The 21,604-nt window shown below is 38.1% G+C and overlaps 1 protein-coding gene and 1 non-coding gene across 3 annotated transcripts in view; both read right to left on the bottom strand.

Annotated features, from left to right (window-relative positions):
• Positions 1-21,604, bottom strand: part of GTF2A1 (general transcription factor IIA subunit 1) — a 41,828-nt gene that overhangs the window by 6,915 nt on the left and 13,309 nt on the right. Inside the window, exons 3-8 of one of the 2 annotated variants that reach the window (XM_055131874.1) lie at positions 20,662-20,860; positions 16,871-16,935; positions 13,039-13,114; positions 11,187-11,320; positions 7,651-7,971; positions 1,746-1,835 (exon numbers count right to left, since the gene is read on the bottom strand). In XM_055131874.1, the coding sequence (XP_054987849.1) occupies positions 1,746-1,835; positions 7,651-7,971; positions 11,187-11,320; positions 13,039-13,114; positions 16,871-16,935; positions 20,662-20,860 (885 nt within the window). Of the gene's footprint in view, positions 1-1,264; positions 1,679-1,745; positions 1,836-7,650; positions 7,972-11,186; positions 11,321-13,038; positions 13,115-16,870; positions 16,936-20,661; positions 20,861-21,604 lie in introns of those variants that run through there. The other variant, XM_055131875.1, reaches the window with a different exon arrangement.
• Positions 19,136-19,280, bottom strand: LOC129404068 (small nucleolar RNA SNORA79). Its single transcript, XR_008629666.1, has one exon. It is a non-coding gene; the product is annotated as a small nucleolar RNA SNORA79 (small nucleolar RNA).

Here is a 21,604-nt window from a genome sequence, read left to right as displayed (position 1 = left end):
ATCCCAATACTTCATTCTAAATACTAGCTCTAACTTCACAAAACCATTTATCATTCAACACAATTTAAGGCTATTTTTAATTTCTTAATCTGAAATATTAAAATGCCTGGGAGCAAAAAAGACACTTTAAACTTAACACTTTCAATTACTATATGTACCGAAGAAAAATACAATTAATCTTGTACAAAATTAAAACTCAAGCAAAGTCTTTTGTCAAATTCAGTAAATGTCATCTATTATCTAGTAAGTCTGACATTCTGCTATCATAAAATTATGTTCTGGATAAATTGGCTGCAAGAAGATCACTTAAACTTCCTGACAAAATACTAGCATTTCATGTTCCAGCCTTGATAATCGAATAAATATGAACAAGAAATTACATTATAATGTGCCAATATTAGTATGGGGTATACTAATAGTGTAGGGTATACTAGAAACACTCATCCTAAAGTCCTAATTTATAGAAATGGATGCTCTGATAATTCTGATTCAATTGTCTTATTAATCATTGATGTCTATTACTGGTTTGACTTTATAATTGGTAAGATGAATTGTCATGGTTCCCTACAGATCTGTTTGCAATAAACAAAAATATAACATTCATTTCTATAAAAGTAACATTGATTTACAATTTTAACCACATGTATAGAAAATCCCTGCAGAACACATATTCTAATATAATCTAGCCCAGTTAGACATTTAATAAATATTCATTTAACAAATAAATGTGCAACATTTGTAACAAACCTAACTGCTTCTTTTAGAGAATTTACTATTTGTTAAGTCCTCTGCTGAACCTAATAAAATAGAATTATAAATGAAGTATATAAACCTGTTAAAAATAATTACATTCAGAAAACTTTTTTGCTTTTAGAGCCAAACCCGGTAGTACTCAGATTACTCTTGAGGCTCAGGGGACTATATGTGTTTCCAGGGAATGAATCTGGGTCTGCCACATCTAAGGCAAATGCCTTCACTTGTATTACCATCTCTCTGGCCTTGAAGAATCACTTTCTAAAAGTTAAGGAAACAAGAAATTGTATAGCTAATTCTCACAGAATTTAAAAGTTCTTTAATGCACCAAAAATACAGTAGAGCTAAATAACTTTTTTAGTGATTTTTTTTTAAGAACCTAAGTTCTACTTACTGCCCCTGTTCCTCTTTTAGTAACAACAAAAATTACAAAGAATAAATCAAAGTCTTTAAGTTTTGAGAAAACTGAAGCTAAAAAAGAAAACAAAATATCCCACTGGGTTACTGCTGACAGTAAAGAATAAACCTGAAGGGACTTTATTAACTTTTATTAAATAAGCTGAAAGATATTAGCGAGTCTACATTGAAAAAGCCATATATTTCATTGTTTCATTTATAACTTACTTTTCAAATGTAAAATGGCACAAACTACTTTTCCATTCTATTAAAATGACCTACTAGACTAAGAATTCTTTCAATTATACTGTTTACTTTTTTTTTTTTTACTTTTTTTTGGGGTCCCACCTGATGATGCACGGGGGTTACTCCTGGCTCTGCACTCAGGAATTACTCCTGGTGGTGCTCAGGGGACCATATGGGATGCTGGGGATCGAACCTGGGTCGGCCGCGTGCAAGGCAAATAAATACCCTACCCGCTGTGCTCCAGCCCAATGTAGTGTCTACTCTTAAGAGGTTGACCAAATACCTGAAACAGGACAGAAAGGGCAATAAATTATAATACTTTCTTGCTAGCAATGTGAAAAAATCCTTACCTTATCATATTGGCACACTACAACATTTTCTGTATCAAACAGTTCTTGTCCTTCTTCATCACTCACATCATCTTCACTATTAAGGGGCTCCTTTAAAATAAAAATACATGTTTTGTTTGTATTTCATATATTATTGGAAAAAGACCCTTCTAGTAGTTGAGAAGACACAAGCTGGATGTTTCTTCTGGATGTTTTTTGAGTACTGCCACACAGATGCACAACAAGGTTTTAACCAGTATTACTGAAATTTCGGCAATAAACATAACTAAGTTACATAATTCACAAGTATTAAAACGATGTTTATTTCCTTCATTAAAAATAGTATAAGAGGGGCTAGAGTGATGGCACAGTGGGTAGGGCGATTGCCTTGCACGCAGCCGACCCGGGTTCGATTCCCAGCATCCCATATGGTCCCCTGAGCACCACCAGGGGTAGTTCCTGAGTGCATGAGCCATGAGAAACCCCTGTGCATCACTGGGTGTCACCCAAAAAGCAAAAAAAAAAAAAAAAAAGTACAAGAGGACTGGAGCAATAGTACAACGGGTAGGGCCTTGCACGCAGCTGACCTGAGGTCAATCCCTGACATCCCATATGGTCCCCCAAGCACCGCCAGCAGTAATTCCAAGTGCACAGCCAGGTGAAACCCCTGAGCATGGCTGGGTATGACCCAGAAAGCATAAATAAATAAATAAATAAATAAATAAATAAATAAATAAATAAATAAATAAACAAACAAACAAACAAGCAAACAAATAAAGCTCAAGATAATTCTTTCAACTTTTTATTGTTCTGTTTTGGGGCTACGCCCAGCAGTGCTCAGGGCTTATCCTGACTCTGCACTCAAGATCACTCCTGCTGGCTCAGGAAGACCATATACAACGCCAAGGATCGAAGCTGGGTCAGCTACATTCAAGGACCACTCCACTGTACTATCACTCCAGCCCCTCTTTCAACTTTATAACGCCTGTAAGCAGAACTGAAGAGGCATGAAAATTTAAAGACATAGATAGTACTATAAACAAAGAGTGGAAAAGGGACAGTGGTGAAAGTGGAGGGGAAAGGGTCACAAACAAGCTAGCAATTTGTAAATAAGGAATAAAACCCTGAATATGCCACTGTGATGGGGATAGTTTATTATAATTAAATCAACTACAAAGGAGAGGAATCCCCATCTTAGTACCAGAAGGCCATGGTCTAACTCTTTTATTTTCTACCTTTGGCAAATAGATATAAAAAGATTAAAAACTAACAATCTATAAAATAACATTGTTAAGCAAGACTCGAAGAACAAAGTAAAAGCTGAGAGTAAAATTTAGTAAAAGCTGAGTAAAATTATCGTAATATGTTTGAGCATATACTTACATAAATCTACATGTCATATGTATGTACATATATATACATAAAAATAGTTTATCTTGAAATACCATGTAAAATTTTTAATATATTGAGGTAAAATTCAACTTCTAATTCAGTCCCACTTAGTGTATCCCTTATGTGTGTCTAACCATTGCACTAATTCAAAAACGATTTCACCTTTACCACGAAGCAGCCACTCCTCACAAACCTTTCTCCCTGCCAACCACTATCCTGCTTTCAAGCTCTGAAGATTTGCCTGAGTATTTCACACGACATACTCATAAAATATGTGGTTTGCCTTCTTTAGCTTTTTGAAATTCATCCCTGTTATAGCATATGCTATATAGCATATAGCAGCAGTTTGCTCCTTTTCAGGGATGAAGTAACTTTCTACGGTATGAATATATCCCATTTTACTCAACTGATAAGAAATAGGATTGCGGGGCTGGAGCAATAGCACAGCAGGTAGGGTGTTTGCCTTGCACTCGGCCGACCCGGGTTCGATTCCCAGCATACCATATGGCCCCCTGAGCACCGCCAGGGGTGATTCCTGAGTGCAGAGCCAGGAGTAACCCCATGTGCATCGCCAGGTATGACCCAAAAAGCAAAAAAAAAAAAAAAAAAGAAATAGGATTGCTTTTAGGTTTAGTGAATAGGGCTACAATGAACACGTATGTTCAAGTTTCGGCTTAAACACCCATTTTCAATTATCTTATAATTAACATTTTAATTGTTGATCATATTTTTAAGAACACTATCTTCCACAGCAATATTTCATATCACAATATCAACACATAGTAAACACCTATTTCTTCACATCCACACGTTTTCTTTTTGAAAATATTAAAATCATTCTAGTAGGTGTAAAATTACATCTCATTGTAGCTTTGATATGCCTTTCCCTAGTGAACAATGACGTTAAGCATCTTTTCACATGCTTTTTTTTTTTTGACTACTTGTATATCCTCGTGAGAGAACAGTCATTTAAGGTTTTTGTCTATTTTTGAAAAGGGTTTTTTAAGAGTTCACCACATTAATCTGCAATCAATATCATGTTTATATTTTGTTTTCAAAATATCCTGACTTTTATCCTGACAGAAAAGTATTTAATCTATTGCCAACTACTTCTACGACTGCTTAACACTTTTATTATCATTATCTATGAAACCATTGTGAAATCCAATTTTGCGAAACTGCTTCCAAGATTTTTACAGCTCAGGTCTTCGATCAAATTCAAGTTCTGTATATGGTAAGGGCTCAATTTCACTTTTTTTGTATGTGCACATTCATAGCTCGTCACCATTTGTTGAAAAAACTACCATTTCCTTACAGAGCTGTCCTGGTCCATGTAAAATTGTTCTAGTATTAAATAGTTTGAAAATTTAAGAATAAAAGCCATACCAGGCAAATTCCAAACAAAGTCAAATTAGAGTGAGTCTTAGTATCACACAAAATGGAATAGTGGGGGCCCCAAGCAGGGAGGTAATTGACCCCCCCCAAAAAAAAACCTGGACATAAAGGATAATATAATTACTGATTCACTGCACTGGGACAACTTCATTTCAAGTTTGCACGTACATGTTTTAGGCTCAAATATTTAAAAAGTAGAGAACAAAAATAAATACAGCATCATAGGATATTTGAGCATATCTCACCAACTGGAGTGACCATGTAAGAAACTGTCAAAAGGACATAAAATATCCAAAGAAAATTAATTCATAACCTAAGTCTAACAGCCTGATACAGAAGACATTACCAATATATTCTTTTCTAATATACTGATTATGCAAACAGTGATCAGATAAAGCTGTTTAAACTCACTATAAAAGGGTGCATAGATCACATAGATTATTATCTCTTATAAACCAGGTCAATCAAAACAGTAATGAATAAAATAGGCAAACACATCATTGTTTTCCATAAATGATTCTGGAGTAAGAAAAAAAAATCATTAAACGAGAATTCTGATAAATATTGTCTTTGAAAAAAGTTAGCCTCACTGCCTCAAAAGACTCAAGATTGATCTGAGTATGATTATTGGACTCATATTTTTAGCAGCGTGTTTTAATAAATATTCACAGAATAAGCATAATTTTTTTTAAGTCTAAGCTAGAGGAAACACTTCACAAATTTTGCTTTTTAAGGTTATTATAAGCCTGAAAACCTGGCAAGCAGGAAAGTCTGGATCATAGCTAATTCAGCAACTCATAAAACGGTGGTAGATGCAATGAACAAAATTGGTTTAGAAGGACTGGAGAGAGAATACTGGAGAGAGAAAAGTTAAGGTGCTTTTTTGTATGCAAATGACCCTATTTGATCCTCAGTACTGCCGAGTAGTGCCAGAAATGATCCCTGGACAGAACCAGGTTTAAGTCCCGAGAAATGCCAGTTGTGACCCAAACACCAAAACAAGATTGGTTTACAAACTAAAATCTAAGTTAATTCAACAAAACAGTTTAAAGAATCATCTTCATAGCCACAGAACAAGGTTAAAATCAGTAATCAGTGTTCATTTATAAACCAATATTCACTTATAATAGAAAACTTTGTGGGTTTTTTTTTTTTTGGGGGGGGGGGTTGCGGTGATAATCTATGCATTTTCAGGGTTTACTCCTGGCTTTATACACTCAGATTAATCTGGGCAGAGTTTGGGAAACCATACAGGGTGCTGAGAGTTGATCAAACTCAGGTAGAAAAACTGGTTTTTGGTTTGGGGCCATACCGGCTGCGCTCCGAACTTGATCCTGGCTCTGTCCTCGGGGATTATTACTTCTGGGATCAGGAGACTATGTGGAAACTTTCTTAACCTTAAACTTGCTTAATCAGAGGTTCCCAAATTTGTTTAGTCTCCATCTCCTTTTCTGAAAATAAATTACTTGGCACTCCCTAGAAATCTCTTTTTAAGAGAACAAGTGGACATAAAGCACCTTTCCCAATTATACCCAAGACTACTACTAAATTATTTCAGTAGTCCACCCAGGGGAAGGGAAAGGAAATTATCTGCTGTGCTAAATACTACAGTCATTCACAAAATTCCTGCAGTAAATAGTATTGTAAATCATAAAAAGGATTCCTTTCAGAATTATGAAAAAGTTATGGAACTTCCCATTACCATTTCTAATCAATATTGTTCTGAAGGGACTGGCCAGAAAGGTAAGTAAAGCTGTCATTTTTCATATTTTATTTTATTGCCCACAGAGAAACATGTATCAGAGAGGCACACTTACCAGCAATAAGGAAAATGCAAACTAAAACCAAAACAAAGACACCCAGACCAATAAAAATTAACAAGTCTAATAATACCAAGTATTGGTGAAGACAAAGATACTTGCCCAATTATATACTGAGTGACAGAAGTGAAATCAGTATAATTTGATATTTTATTGTAAAGTTGAAGAGGTGAATGCCTTAGGATCCAGCAAGTCAATGTTTAGAGGAACTCTTGCAGCATATGTGTACCAACACACATACTGAATTATTTTAGTACCACTTAAAACAGTAAACAAGTAGAAAGAGTAACACTCAGCATATCAAAAAAAACTGATAAACTATGTTATATCCAACAGTGAGAACAGTCACATCCAACAATTTGAATGAACCTCAGAATACCACACTTGAGAAAAAAAAAATTGCAGAATACATAACTGTTCCATTTGTATTATAAACAGGAAAATAACCCTATACAATATACTGTTTAAGGACATAGATGTATATGACAGTAGATAAAGACTAATCATAAAAAAAAAATCTGTAAGCATCAGTTATTCTGATGGCAGAAAAAAAAAGGGTAACACTGGCAAAAAGAACCCAGAGAAATTTAAGAATAAAATTCTGAAACTAAAATGGTCACCAGAGTATCTATTGTAAAAATATATATTTTATCTATTCAATTAAAACATTTCTTAACAAAAACATTGCTTATATAATTTAGAACAATTCTGTACTACAACATACAAGATTACAATTAACAATGAAAACTGTAGCAGGACAAACATCATCTTGAACATAACTAAGACTAGTGAGAAAAACATTCATATGATGCTCGATTTAACTAAAAAATGACTAAGAAAAGATGGGGTGTTAAACTAAAGACAGACAGTAATAGATAAGGTTATCTAAATAACAGGTGTAGAACCAGACCAAAAATGCTAAATAGCTGTTTTCCATTTCCTCCCTGATACTGCCATACCTATTTAATTACTGAAGCAAAAAAAAAAAAAGAAAAAAAATTATTAACCATATGCAGTTGCTTCTAAAAAACGATAATGAATGCATAAGACAAGGATTTAGAAGCAGATTTTCTCCACTTTTATAAATACAACTTAATTTGGTGTACATTTATTGCCAGCTAAATGGAACAATAGTTGATGAAGTTAAGTACAATCTGGAAGCTGTGCTGTTAGGTCTTACTTTGTATTTAAAATCTTACATTGTGTAGTACCCTAATAGCTCTAGAAAAAAAAGGGGGGGAGGGAGTGGTCAATCTGTCAGTTAATCACCAGAAATGATTGAAAAGTTTCTCATTTCAAGTCTTGGACTAGAAACTTACTTCTTCTACCTGCCCGTCTTCAGCTCCATCTTTCTCCTTGTCTTCCTCCTCGTCATCATCATAGTCTTCTTCCTCATCTTCGTCTTCTTCAGACGATGTATCCCCAGTCCCGTCAACTTGTAATACTAATGGCGCCTGCTGCTGAGCTGGCTGGGCCTGTGGCTGCTGCTGGCCCGCTGCAGTGATCTGTGCTTGTGCTGGTGTAGGTGCTGCCACGGTTGTTGGGATGACCTGAGTCTTATTTCCTGTAAATAAGATTTGCTGAGGCTGGATGATGACTCCTGTCTGTGGTGAGATCCCTCCAGGAAGAGGGGCCAGTACCTAGGGAAAAGAGAAATACATACGAAAAACTACTTTCAGGATCAGGTAGCTCAGTTTTCATTGCTTGGGACACAAAAATTAGCCTAAGTGCTGGAGAGTCAGCAAAAATGGTTCAACCACCAAAGTTCAGATGTTAAAAAGATTGAAAACTAATTCCACATACAGTGAAAACAGATCAAAGCACTAAAAAGGTTTAACTTTTGTACTCATCCATTGAATCTCCACCTAACCAATTTCAAAGGAAAAAAAAAAACACTTTTAAAGGTACTGTTTTACTTATCAAGCACTTGTATTTATAACCCATACTCCTGGACCTGAATTCTATGTTATTCACACTTACTTGGTGGAGGTAAGGGGAAGTTTAGGAACTTGTTATTTAGAAGGCAAATAACTTGAGAAGACAAAAATTGAACTTGTGACTTTCTGATTCTATTCTTATTATGCCGTATTGCCTTCACACTGAACAGGACACTGAACAGTTCTGCATGGATTCCAGTTCAAAGATAGATTTTAGTAGGAGAAGTCACCAAATCTCTTCGGGTTTGAATCATTTTATTGTTGGAACAATGGATGTTAACAATGGTTAAAAAGAACAACAATCAGTAGCTTTAGAAACTGGTAACATAAGCACCACTCTTGATATATGGATGTCACTGATGTGAGCTATATCTTGTTTATTTTACGCTTCATCAGATAATTTTTATCATGCAACCATGGAACTACCAGATCACAAGATTTCTAAAATTCTGTCTACCCTATTATGTCTATTATAATGCTATTTCTAGGTTGGAGCAGTAGCATGGCGAGCAGGGCGTTTGCCTTGCACGCTTCCGACCCAGGTTCGACTCCTCCACCCCTCTAGGAGAGCCCGGCAGGCTACCGAGAGTATCTCACCCACATGGCAGAGCCTGACAAGCTATCCGTGGCATATTTGATATGCCAAAAACAGTAACAAATCTCACAATGGAGATGTTACTGGTGCCTGCTCGAGCAAATCGATGAGCAACGGGATGACAGTGATATAGGGATAATACTATTTCTATACAGGTGTTCAAATACAGTTTTCTTCTAAATGATTTCCAGTCAGGGCCATTTATCTATAGGGTACTTGCACATTCTCTCTGTGTCTGCATGTCCCCCCCAGGTACTCCTAGTTTTAGGACTCCTAGCCAAAAAATGTGCACAAGGCTCACCAGCCTACCTATCTGAGTATGAGTGTGTAAGCACATCATGTGGTGGAATAGAGAACAATCAGGTTTAGTTTCCTGGAGTTTTAAGCTTTAATCACTCCCATTCTGAACCAGAATAAGTAAGCCAAGAAAAGAAACACTGCTTTTAATATAGGAAAAATTGAATACTTAAGAGTTTTGTGATGCTCCTCCAATGATTAAATAATGTCCCATGTGAACTTAACACTCGTATTTTTTTTTAATTTTGGGGATATAATTCATGGCTCTACATTCGAGAAATCACTCCTGGTGGTGCTTGGGGGACCATATGGGATGCCAGGGATCAAACCCGGGTCATCTGTGTGCAAGACAAGTGCTTTAGCCACTGTACTATCTCTTCAACCCCTGAACAGAACACCTGTTTTAATACCATCTAGCATATGATAAAATTACTTTTGTTTTTATTTCACTTCATCATGCAGTTCTTAAAAATCTATCAATGTTACTGAAGGTACTTAAAAAGCAGACGACACCTTGTATATTAAAAGGCACTGAATGTCAATTACTTGCTATTAGATTCAAGGAATACAAAAACAGTTTTTCTCTTAAACATTTACAGACTAATAGCACAACAAATAAGGTAACCAAAAGAAAGTGGTGTCATGAAAACAGTACAGTTTTCATATAATAAATTCAGCTTGAAAATTTATTTGGCATAGTTAAGAAAGTATTTCAAAGCAGGTTCCTGTAATTTAGGAGATTAGCAAGGTTCTTCTTGATTAGGTTAAGAAAGAAGAGTGCGGGGCCGGAGCGATAGCACAGCGGGTAGGGCGTTTGCCTGCACGCAGCCGACCCAGGTTCGATCCTCGGCATCCCATATGGTCCCCCAAGCACCACCAGGAGTAATTCCAGAGTGCAAAGCCAGGAGTAACCCCTGAGCATCGCTGGGTATGACCCAAAAAGCAAAAAAAAAAAAAAAAAAAAAGAAGAGTGCAGAAAGTTACTAGAGGGAAAGCCAAAGATTGCTTTCTAACTTGAAAAAAATTAGCAAGTGATATCCAGAAATAATGACAGGAACAAAATTAGAAAGCTGTGAGTAGACTTGGTTAATATTACTCCTTTAAATATTGCCTAAATACTTACAACAGTGTATTATGTACTTTTGTACAGTATTTTTAAAGTAATACGTTACTGAAGGAAAAAAATCATCTGTTTTTCATTTTTCTGTGGTACCACAATAATTGTAAGGCTTTTATCTAAACAGCTTATAATGAGAAATTTAAAAATTCAGTATTCCCCCCCAACACAAACCATGCAAAGATGTTCAAACTTTTACCCAGAAAGTTACAAAGAAAAATTTTAAATACTTTTAGAAAACTAATCACAAATATGTAGGAGTGGTAGTTAGGTTAGAAGGCATAAAACTATAATGGTAGGGAAATTAGAGCGATTAAGAGGTTAAAACAGTATTTAAAGTGAGAAATTATGAGTCTGGATTAAAGAAATGAGAAAAGATTCTAAAGTGGAAAAAACTTTCTGACTTATTAAGGGACTGCAAACTAGTTAAAATTTCAAGAAAAAGGTTGAAAAAATAAAGGTACTAAAGAACTAGAGATTTCATAAAACCTCAACTACTTAAATAGGCAAGAAGAAGTACATATACCCTCTACAAGAAAACAGGTATCTAGTTTCATGATGGCCTGTTCACTTCTAAATTTCTAGCTCTTTGCAAACAGAGCATTCTTAGCATGCAGCCCCTCAGCAAATGCCTGCTGAATCAATGCCCAATCACCAGTTTGCAGGAGGCTGGATGGAGAGTGGTACCAGGGAAGGAAAAGCATGTTTGGGGACATAAGAAAAAGAAAAACTAATTTTAAACTAAAATATAAACTGTGAAGCACACTAGAGAAATGAGGACAGGATAAAATCTGCATACATAAAGGTCATGGGAAAGATAATGAAATGACCCAGATAATTCATACATGGGGGGTTAAAACTTCATACTAGGAGGGACCACGTAGTTCTTATAACTGAAGATTCATTTACCTGTTGTATAACAGGAGCTTGAACTCCACCAGGCTGCATTTGTGGTATAACCTGTTGTTGTAGAACCACTGACTGTTGAGGTTGAAAGATATACTGGGCACCATTGGCTGCTCTGACCACTTGAAGAAGCTGGCCTAAAGCAAAGTGCATGTTGCAAGTTACTGTTTTAGCTGTGACCATCTCAAAACAAATTGATTCATAGTGGAAGTTAAGCACCAAAAGTCCCTAGAAATTACAAGTCATCTTAACAGTTTTATAGTAAATTTTATTTGTCTTACTATATATGATGCATATACAATAAACTAGAACCCTTATCTTCTCCAACTTATCTTCTCCATATTGAAAGACACTGTTATGGTGCTATGCTTTCCTTTATCATTCTTATGAAACTCTTCCATAAGCTATTTTGGAGAGAAAGGACATCCCAAGTAGTCTTCCCCAACACTTGCTATTCAGCCAACAGGCAGGTGGTTCGATGCAAGAAACCAGGGATGCAACAATGCTCAGGCCCTACAATTGTTAGGAATTATACAGGCTACCTCCATGGTGCTCTGTGGTCCCCAGGGCCTTACCCGGTGGTGTTCAGTGGCCTTCCAGCTACACCTGGCATTTCTTGTGGTGCCAGGGTAAGAACTGGGGTTGACTGCATACAAAGCACATGCTTTAACTCCTAATCCCAGTGCCTTCTTTAAGGTTTTAAAGAAGGTTTTTACTATCATAGGAGTCATGAGAGAGCAGTAAGTAATATCAGACATTTCAGGGGCTGCTCAGTTTTAAAGCTTTAAAAAAAATGAAAGCATAAATGCATCTCCTGACCAAAGCCACACATTACTAATTCTATTTGCTTAAAAACATTAAGTCTGTGAATCACTGCCTTATAACAGAAATGAATCCCTCTAATGTGTTTGATGACTCAGAATCTTGAATTACAAAGTAAAATCTACTTAGTAATAAACACCAAGATAAACCCTATGTTCTTTACAAATTAACAAGAAACTTATTATAAAAGATTATAAAAGATATTTCAAGTCATTGGAAATTAATCCAAATATTGACGTGCCAAAAATCTTGAGTAAAGTTTGAAAACGAATGTAAAACAGAATAAATTTACTTTTATGGTAACTTTATAACAGAATTTAGTTTGACACCATAAATTAATCCAAATGATTCAAGACTAACTTAAGTAGGTTAAATATTTGTTCGAGCGGGCACCAGTAACATCTCTCATTGTGAAGTTAAATATGTCCATCTAAAATAAAGTTTATAGGACAACAGATAATACAGGTGTTAATGCACTTGCCTTGTATGTAGCAGACCCTGGCTCAATTCTCTACACATGGTCACCCAGGGCACAGTCAAAGGTCATTCCTGAGCAAAGAGCCAGAGTCTGACCACAAACAGTACAAAAACTCAAAACCAAAACAAAAACTAAGTGGAAAAAGAAATTTTCATGTGTTTCAATTAATAATAGGATTCTCTCATTCATGTTGCAACCTAAGCAAACTGGTAATAAAATAAAATTCTTTCAATAAAAACAAAGGACGGACTGGAGCCATAGCACAGCAGGTAGGACGTTTGCGTTGCATGAGGCCGACCCGGATTCAATTCCTCTGTCCCTCTTGGAGAACCCGGCAAGCTACCAAGAGTATCCCGCCCGCACGGCAGAGCCTGGCAAGCTACTCTTGGCGTATTCGATATGCCAAAAGCAGTAACAACAAGTCTCACAATGGAGGTATTACTGGTGCCCGAATGAGCAAATCGATGAGCAACGGGAAAAGAGTGCAACAGTGCAAAAAACAAAGGATAGCACAATTTTAAGTTATAGAAATAATGCTCTGTAATTCCTTATTACCTGAATTTGTTAATATCTGTTGAACAGGAGTCACACCCGCAGGGAGTGCCAACGTAGCAGCTGTAGCAGCAGCACTCTGGAGAAAAAGAAAAAAGAAAAAAAATCAAAACAATGTGCATAAGAGCACCTCAGTTTTTCTGGCTTATTTGTAACAGTATTTTAAATGTATCACTTCATACTAACATGAAAAGTCCTAAGAATGAGACTAAATCCCAATAAATCACTAAAACTAAATTCAATTTTATTACTGGCCTAAATGCTCAACCTAATTATTTGAAGCCATTAAGTACAGTAAATAAAATTAGTCTCTATCCCTGGAGAAGGTGCTCGAAGGCAGGGTTTCGCAATGATGTTCCTATGATGGCACGCTCCTTTCTGACTCTGTTTCCCTTCTGTGCCTCCAACAATCTCAAACCACAGCCCCCACTATTCACACAATTTCCACCCTCTGGCTCCTTAAAGTACCCTACGGTCCCCCAGAAGTTATGGATTCCAGCTGGTAAACACTGCTTGAAGGAAATTTCATATATAAACAATGTACAGTATTTCTGAAATTCAGTTAATTTTCCAGCAGGCTCTTTATGAAATGCAAATTTTTCATTTCACATATTTTAAAATCGTGTCTGTAGTAAAGCAGCTATGAATTTAAGCTTAAGAAACATACTGACATTTACTACAGACTACCTAGCTATATTAAGTGCCTATAATTCACTTTGTAAGCTTGGTAGATCTCCCTCTACTGGTAAACTGATGTAAGAGTTCTTTATACATTCAAAATTTCATCAATACATATTGACTGATATATCTTAAGAATATCTTTACTATCTACTAAAAACTTTATGGAATAGTACCACGAATAATGCATGAGGGCAGTTATTCCATAAAGAAAACTTATAAAACTGGTTAGGTAAGTAAAAAATTTTGTTTTCTAAAAATTCAGGCAGCCTCTATCTGATAAATCATCACTATCCTTACAAAATTCTTATTATTTTCATTTCGAAAGCTTACAAATTAAGAACTATTTTTAATGACCATGACCTGAAATAACAGACAAAAACCCCCAAAACTTTTATCGGTTATAAAACTAAGCTTGGGAGTGTATGAAGTTCTGGGTTTGACCTCTACCACCGATGGTTTTAAAAATGCTGAAATACAAATGTTAATGTGTTTTACAGTGTCTGACCTAGGTTCTGTTTTAACACCCACACTCTTCTCAACCAGAGATGCAATAAATCAGCAAGAGACATAGACATCATAGGGGGTGGGGGTGGGGCAAGGAGAGGCCACACCTAGCAGTGCTCAGAGGTTATTCCTGATTCTGCATTCAGGAATCACTGCTGGCATTGCTCAGGGGATCAAATGGAATGCCAACAATGAAACCTTGGGAAGGCTATGTGTAAGGAAAGTGCTCTGCCTGCTGTTAATATCTCTCCAGCCCCCTAAACATGAATTTTTGAACCATTTTCTTCAGACACAAATCTAACTCAAAATTCTTGGGCCAGAGAGAGAATGTAAGGCATTGCCTTGCATGCAGCCAATCCTGATTTGAAATCACAAAATAACTCCAGAGGTCACTTCTGGACACAAAGCCCATGGAAACTACCAGGTGTGCCCAAACCCACCCTCCCCTCAAAATAAGCCCCCTCCAATTCTCTACCACATTATTTGGATTTCTTCAAAGTCAGATGTCAACTTGCAAATTATTCAACCAAACTTTGTTTTAAAATGGCACATATAGACCCTGTACTGAGACTTTTGTGTTTTCAGGGTAGAGAAGAAGAAATGTGTAGCCTTTGACAGTAAAATAGAACTTCTAAATAATAAAAAATCTTGGAAGAAATGACAGGTATGAAATTATGTGATTTTAATGCAAAGAATTTACTCCAATATCTTATGCTTATCTAGTATACAAGATCTTACACTAGAGCAGAGAGATTACACTTCTAATACAAGAATTTCAATTTCAGGCCAGAGAGAGTAGTAGAGTGATTGTGGCCAACCCCAGTTCTATCCAAGGCAATGCATATGGTTCCCAAGCACTACCAGGAACCTTTGGAACAGAGACTAAATTTAGTCTGAGTAACACCAAGTGTGGGCCTTCCAAAAAAGTGCAGTTTCTTCTAACAAAGAAACTTACAGTTCTGTTACTGGCATATATATAGATGAAGTAATTTACAGTTAGATGAGCCCTACTTTCAATCTGGCTTTTTAATCACAAATAGGTCTGGAAATCTTTATCACTCAACAAAACAAAAATTTAAAGTGCTACTTTTTGGTTTAAAAAAATCTAGCTTTAAAAAAAAAAAAATTTCATGCTAACACTAGAATATCTTTGACTCATTTAAGAATGGCATGTCAGGCCTGAATCAACACTAACAGTTCGTATATTTTAAATAGAACCAAAAAGTCATTTATGAGAAATTTTTGGAGGTATTACTCTAATCCCCTCAGAGGGAGTGGGCTGAGTTTCCCTCCCCGTCCCGAGCAGAGCCCCCACAGCCAAAGACCTCTGGAACCCAGCCACAGCCATGCTCAAGGCCCCTCTCTACACGTTCAGACGAGCCTCATGCAAGAAGGAACCGGCAGAGGAACCCCGGTGTGTGGGATCCGGGGCTGAGATTGGCCAACATCCAGAGTCTATAAAACCAAGCTCCCAGAAGTGCGCGGCCGCGAAGCTTATAGCCTAGTTCTCCCTCTCGGAGAACCTGGCAAGCTACCGAGTTTCCTGGCCACATGTAAGAGTCTGGCAAGCTCCCCATGACGTATTCATATGCCAAAACCAGTAACAATGATGGTTGTCATTCCGCTGACCCTGAAAGAGCCTCCAATACAGCACCGTTGGGAAGGACGAGTAAAGAGAGGCTTCTAAAACCTCAGGGCTAGGACGAATGGAGATGTTACGGAGACCGCTCGGGAAAATCGACGATCAATGGGATGGTGATGATGATGATTACTCTAATCATACATTGTTAAAGGTAAAGATTTTCTAAGGGATCTGATTCTTTCAATACTACTGCTATGATAATTTACATTTAACGGGAAATTCTAAGTAAAGTTAAAAAAATTGAAAACTTACCAAATTCAGCGTAGCTATACCTCAGAAATAGCAAATTCTAGGTTCATCCTTCACTCTGGAAAATGGCTCCCACCCTAACCTGCAATGTGTACCTTTCCAGCTATTTTCCCTCTGGAGAAGCCCACTCACTTTTTTTTTCTCTGTTTCTCTACATTTCTTTTCAAACTGTTGTTCACACCTGGCAGTAGTCAAGGCTTACTCCTGGATCTGAGCTCAGGGAACCAGACGTGGGGCCACGGGCCAAACCAAAGTTGGCCATGTGTATAGTAAGTGCCTTATCTGTATCTCTTGAGGTGGCAGGAGTTGAACCCAAGAGCACACCAGGTATGCACCCTAACTGCTATACTAGCTCAAATCCCACTCCACAGCTTTTTCTCAGCCCCTCATTTTATCTTTAAAAAAAAGAAAAACAAATTTTTTTATTCTTAGCACTTCTGGCCTTTTGCAAATTAAGGGGTCTCCTGAATCAACTATACTCAGGGAGTTCCCCTATTCCTACTTTTCCAAAGGCGTAGAAAATAAAATAGCTTCCACTAGCAACATTCTTTCAGTATTTTCAGCTGTAACTGCAGATTTTATGAGCTTCAGAAGAATCAAACTTTAGATTTCTGCTCAATTTAGTATTTTAAGCCAAGTAAAATAGTGATTTTTCCTGTCTTGAATAAATTTCCAGCTGTTAAAATACAATACACATAGGCATAATCACAATTTGGGTTAGGATAAGTAGAGCTAAGCAAAAAGCTTGTAGAGTCTTACCATGTTTGATGCATTCATATGCTGTATGAGCTTAGAATCAGGAACAATAACTTGTGGTGCAGCAGCTATTAAAAAAAAAAAAAACACAAGCACACGTGCAAGTAAGAAATCATGAAGCTACTTTACAATCATAAAAATACTACAAAAAGGGTCAAGCAGATAGTTAAAATGGTAGAGTACATGTTTAGCATGTGTGAGGCCCAGAGAGCAATCCTCAGTACCTGAGCATCTATGGGGATTGTGACCCTATACCCCCACCTTTATTTTTTTTATTTCATTTTTTTTTTTGCTTTTTGGGTCACACCTGGCAATGCACAGGGGTCATTCCTGGCTCTGCACTCAGGAATGACTCCCGGCGGTGCTCAGGGGACCATATGGGATGCTGGGAATCAAACCCGGGTCGGCCGTGTGCAAGGCAAACGCCCTACCCGCTGTGCTATTGCTCCAGCCCCCACCCCCACCTTTAAAAAAGGTATTACACAGTGCTAGAGACAGCACAGTGGGTAAGGTGCCCGCCTCGCATGCAGCCAACCTGGGTTTGAGCCCCACATATGGTTGCCCTCCTAAGCACTAGCAGGAGTGATCCGTGAGTGCAGAACCAGGAGCAGACCCTGACCACCACTAGGTGTGGACCAAAACAAATCCCCAAAATAGTACATACAGTACTTGAAAACATCTGACCACGCTTTCTATATTTTTCTGCATTCAAATATACTTAACCATTGATATTTGAATGTTTTTCATTTCTACTGTAAGTAACAGCTATGGCAGTATCTACCATCTAGAAAAGCTAAAATCATTATAGATTTCAACAACAATAACAAGAGACACTAAGAAACTGTGGAAAACTAATTAGAAACACACCTAACAATCATTAACTTGCTAATTCAAAATTAATTCAATTTTATTGACTGTTCAAATGTGTATTAACCCAGTAAGAATATTAATTTAATGCATAAAATTCTTTTTCCCGCCCTTTGGACCCTGCTGCGGAGCGAGCATGATGGAAGAGCCCAAGGAAGCGCCCTTGGACTCCAAGCAGCCCACTGAACTAATTCCGGCACGGGATCGGAGAACCCACGGCGGGCTGAGACAGTGGGAACCGGGCATCCCCCAATTCTTTTAACCTCTCTCTCTCAACCCCTTCCTCCCGAGCACAGCACAGGGTCCGCGGCTTGCTGAGCGCAAAATGGAGACGCCGAGCCTCTCTCTAGGTTTCTCCATCTTATGAGCACCATAAAAGGGTAAAAGTTTGTAGTGATGTTATTTCTGGTTGTACTTTCCCTGGAACCTAATGTCATCTTAGCATCAGCAATATGTAATGGTTCCTTTTTAATGGGTCGGACTTTTGTGGAAGATCCTAACAAGAATAGTAAGTCTGTTGCTGAAATATTGAAGGCAATCAAAGTGGTAGCCATCTCTCTAGACTGAACTAAGCTATATCCCCACGCCGGCTGAGAAGAAATTTTCTTCTTTCTCGGGAAGAAACGCGGCGTGGCGTCAACCATAGTGTGATGTCCATTAAGCAAACAGACCTGGTGGCGTGGGAATGGGATATAAGGGGAAAAATTATGTACATGGAACAGTGGGACGCTGGTGGAATCTCGAGCCGGAGCCGATACCAGCGCAAGACCTTTGGTTCCAGAAACTGCTTGCAGACACTCTACTAGACTATCAACTAAGCCAGAGCCCCACGCCTGCTGATGACGGGAAATAACCATCCTTTTCGGTTTTTTTTCCCTTTGTCAGGCAGCGTGGCGATTACTAAACAGGCGTGAACTCGGTGGCGCAGGGCAAGGGGGAAAAAGAAAAGTTATCTAACAAACAACGGGACTTAATATCTCTATATTCTTAGCAATGGAGAACTATCAAATGCCTCCTTGGCAATAGGACTGTCTTTTTCTTTTTTGGGGGAAACCCCAACAACGGTAGTGAGTTGTGTGTTGAAACATGGAATGTAATCAGGATAAAGCGTAAACGAAGTGAAACTTATCACTTACAAAGGTGGGGACTGGGGAGGTGGGAGGGAGCGGCAGGTATACTGGGGGGGGTTGGTGATGGAAGATGGGCACTGGTGAAGGGAAGGGTGTTTGAGTATTGTATAACTGACATAATCCTGAGAACTATGTAACCCTCCACATGGTGATTCAATAAAATTTAAAAAAAAAAAAATTCTTTTTCCCAAATAAAAAGTTACCAGAATGTTACTTTTATCAGCATTTAAAACAATACAAATCAGAAATAGAAATGTTACATAGGAACATCGAGTGTCAGATTCCGCAAATTTCAGAGAACAAACAAGATAATCCCATTATCTCAATATTCTCTGAGTGAAGAAAATCAAATTTTAATTTATGATGACCTAAAATCCTAGTGCCAGCACTCTAGGCAATAGGAGGAACAGCCATCAAAGCAGGTTAGAAGAATAAAAACATCTGACCCATGGCACAGACTAATAGTACATAGTATTTTGGATTAAGAATATAAAAGCCCAGTTATTTCTACTCCGCATCATTATCAAGTTTTAGATATAATTTCAGAAAAATAAATGAGGCAACTGTGTCACTTCACTGTCCTCTCCAATAGTAAGATTTACAAAAAGCAAACGGCCAGGAAATTTTTAACATAATTTCTGTCGTGACCAAAAAAAAAAAAAATACTACATATAATGGATCAAGCTTACATTTTTTTCCAGGACCCAAATTTTCCTCAACTATGAAATATTGACATCAGAGCTACTTCAGAAGACATATGTAAGAGTGCAATAAAACAACAATGGCATAGAAAACAAAGTACTATGGCCACAGTCTGAAAATACTCTATTTCTTAACTTTAACGTACTATATCACTGGATCACTGTCATCCTGTTGTTCATCTATTTACTCGAGCGGGCACCAGTAACATCTCTATTCCTCTCGGCCCTGAGATTTTGGCAGCCTCTCCTTACTCTCTTTCCCAATGATTGGAGGCTCTTTAAGGGTCAGGGGAATGAGACCTGTCATTACTGTTTAATCCCCGCCACTGAAAAGAAATCTAATTCAATTTTGACTTACAAAAATACAAAGGAAATTTTACATTGTCAAAGCATAATCCTCCTCCTCCTCCTCCTCCTCTACAGTTTAAGAGTATTTATAAAAATTAAACACGGCCAGAGTAATAGTACAGCAGGTAAGGACACTTGCCTTGCATATAGCAGACGAGGGTTCAATCCCTGGCAACCCATATATGGTCCCCCCAAGCCCTTCCAAGAGTGATCCCTCAACACAAAGCCAAAAATACTACCCATATGCTGCCAGGTGTGGAACCAAAACAAACATAAAAACAGAAACACCTAAAGTGTCTCTGAAGAAACAAATCAGTTCTGCTTTGAGATTTTACTATATGAATAGGCTTTCATAGATCTGAATTATTTTAGGGCATCTACATAGCCCTCTTTAAAAAAAAAAAAGGACTTTTGAATATATTGTTGGGCAATCAATAAATTCGTATTTTATATAAATATAGTTACATACACACAAACCCCTCAGCCAAAAGGAGAGATACCCAGAGGACCTGACGATTTTTTTTTTTTGCTTTTTGGGTCACACCTGGCGATGCTCAGGGCTGATTCCTGGCTCTGCACTCAGGAATCACCCCTGGCGGTGCTCGGGGGGACCATTTGGGATGCTGGGAATCGAACCCGGGTCGGCCTTGTGCAAGGGAAACGCTCTACCCGCTGTGCTATCACTCCAGCCCCTACCCGACTATTTTCAAAGTAACCAATTTCACTTCTGAAACAACCCCAGCCTCACCTTGCTGTGCTGCAGGGATGAGGACCTGCTGCGTCTGTGCCTGCTGCGGCGCCGTCTGCTGTGGCTGGCCCTGCTGCTGGTGGTGGTGGTGGTGCTGCTGCTGGGGCGGGTGCTGCTGCTGGACCTGCAGCAGGAGCTGCTGCTCCTCCGAGTGGAAGCCGTCCACTGCTCTCGACTGCATCAGCTTATTCTCCCAGAGCTGAAGGAAAGAGTATTCGGGAGTGTTAAGGACAAGCCGGGGGGGAGGGGACAACTATCAATTCCCCCATTTTCAAAACAGATACAATCACAAATTAATAAATCTCAATTTCTTACGTGTATGCAACAGTGAAAACTATGTTTCAAACCTCACTTTCAATATTCTTGTTTCACTATTTTTCTACTTCACTATTTTTGAAGTGGCAAGAAGTTAATATGCAACATTTTTAGTAAGCAAAATTAGACTTATTAAAAACTGAACCTTTTTTTTTTAATTTTTATTAGTGAATCACCATGAGGTACAGGTACAGACTTATGAACTTCCATGTTTGCATTTCAGTCATACGGTGATCAGTGATCGTTTACATCCCTCCACCAGTGCCCCTTCTCCTCCACTAAAGTCCCCAGTATCCCTCCCACCCCCCAGCCCCAACCCCACCACCCCACCCTGCCTCTGCATCAGGGCATTCCCTTTTGTTCTCTCTTCTATTGGATGTTGTAGTTTGCAGTAGAGGTATTGAGTGGCCATGTTCAGTCTATAGTCTACTTTCAGCACGCAGCTTCAACCCAAGTGGGTCCTCCCAACATTCTCTACTAGGTGTTCCCTTCTCTATCTCACCTGTTTTTTCCCCCAGCATGTGAGGCCAGTTTCCAAGCTGTGGGGCAGACCTCCTGATCCTTATCTCTACTATTCTTGGGTGTTAGTCTCCCATTCTACTTTATATTCCACAGATGAGTGCGTTCT

The sequence above is a fragment of the Sorex araneus genome, chromosome 3 (genome assembly GCF_027595985.1).
Source record: "Sorex araneus isolate mSorAra2 chromosome 3, mSorAra2.pri, whole genome shotgun sequence".
Classification (NCBI taxonomy): Eukaryota; Metazoa; Chordata; class Mammalia; order Eulipotyphla; family Soricidae; genus Sorex; species Sorex araneus.
The sequence above is the reverse complement of the archived record's forward strand: the minus strand, read 5'-3'. Positions and strand labels throughout refer to the sequence as shown.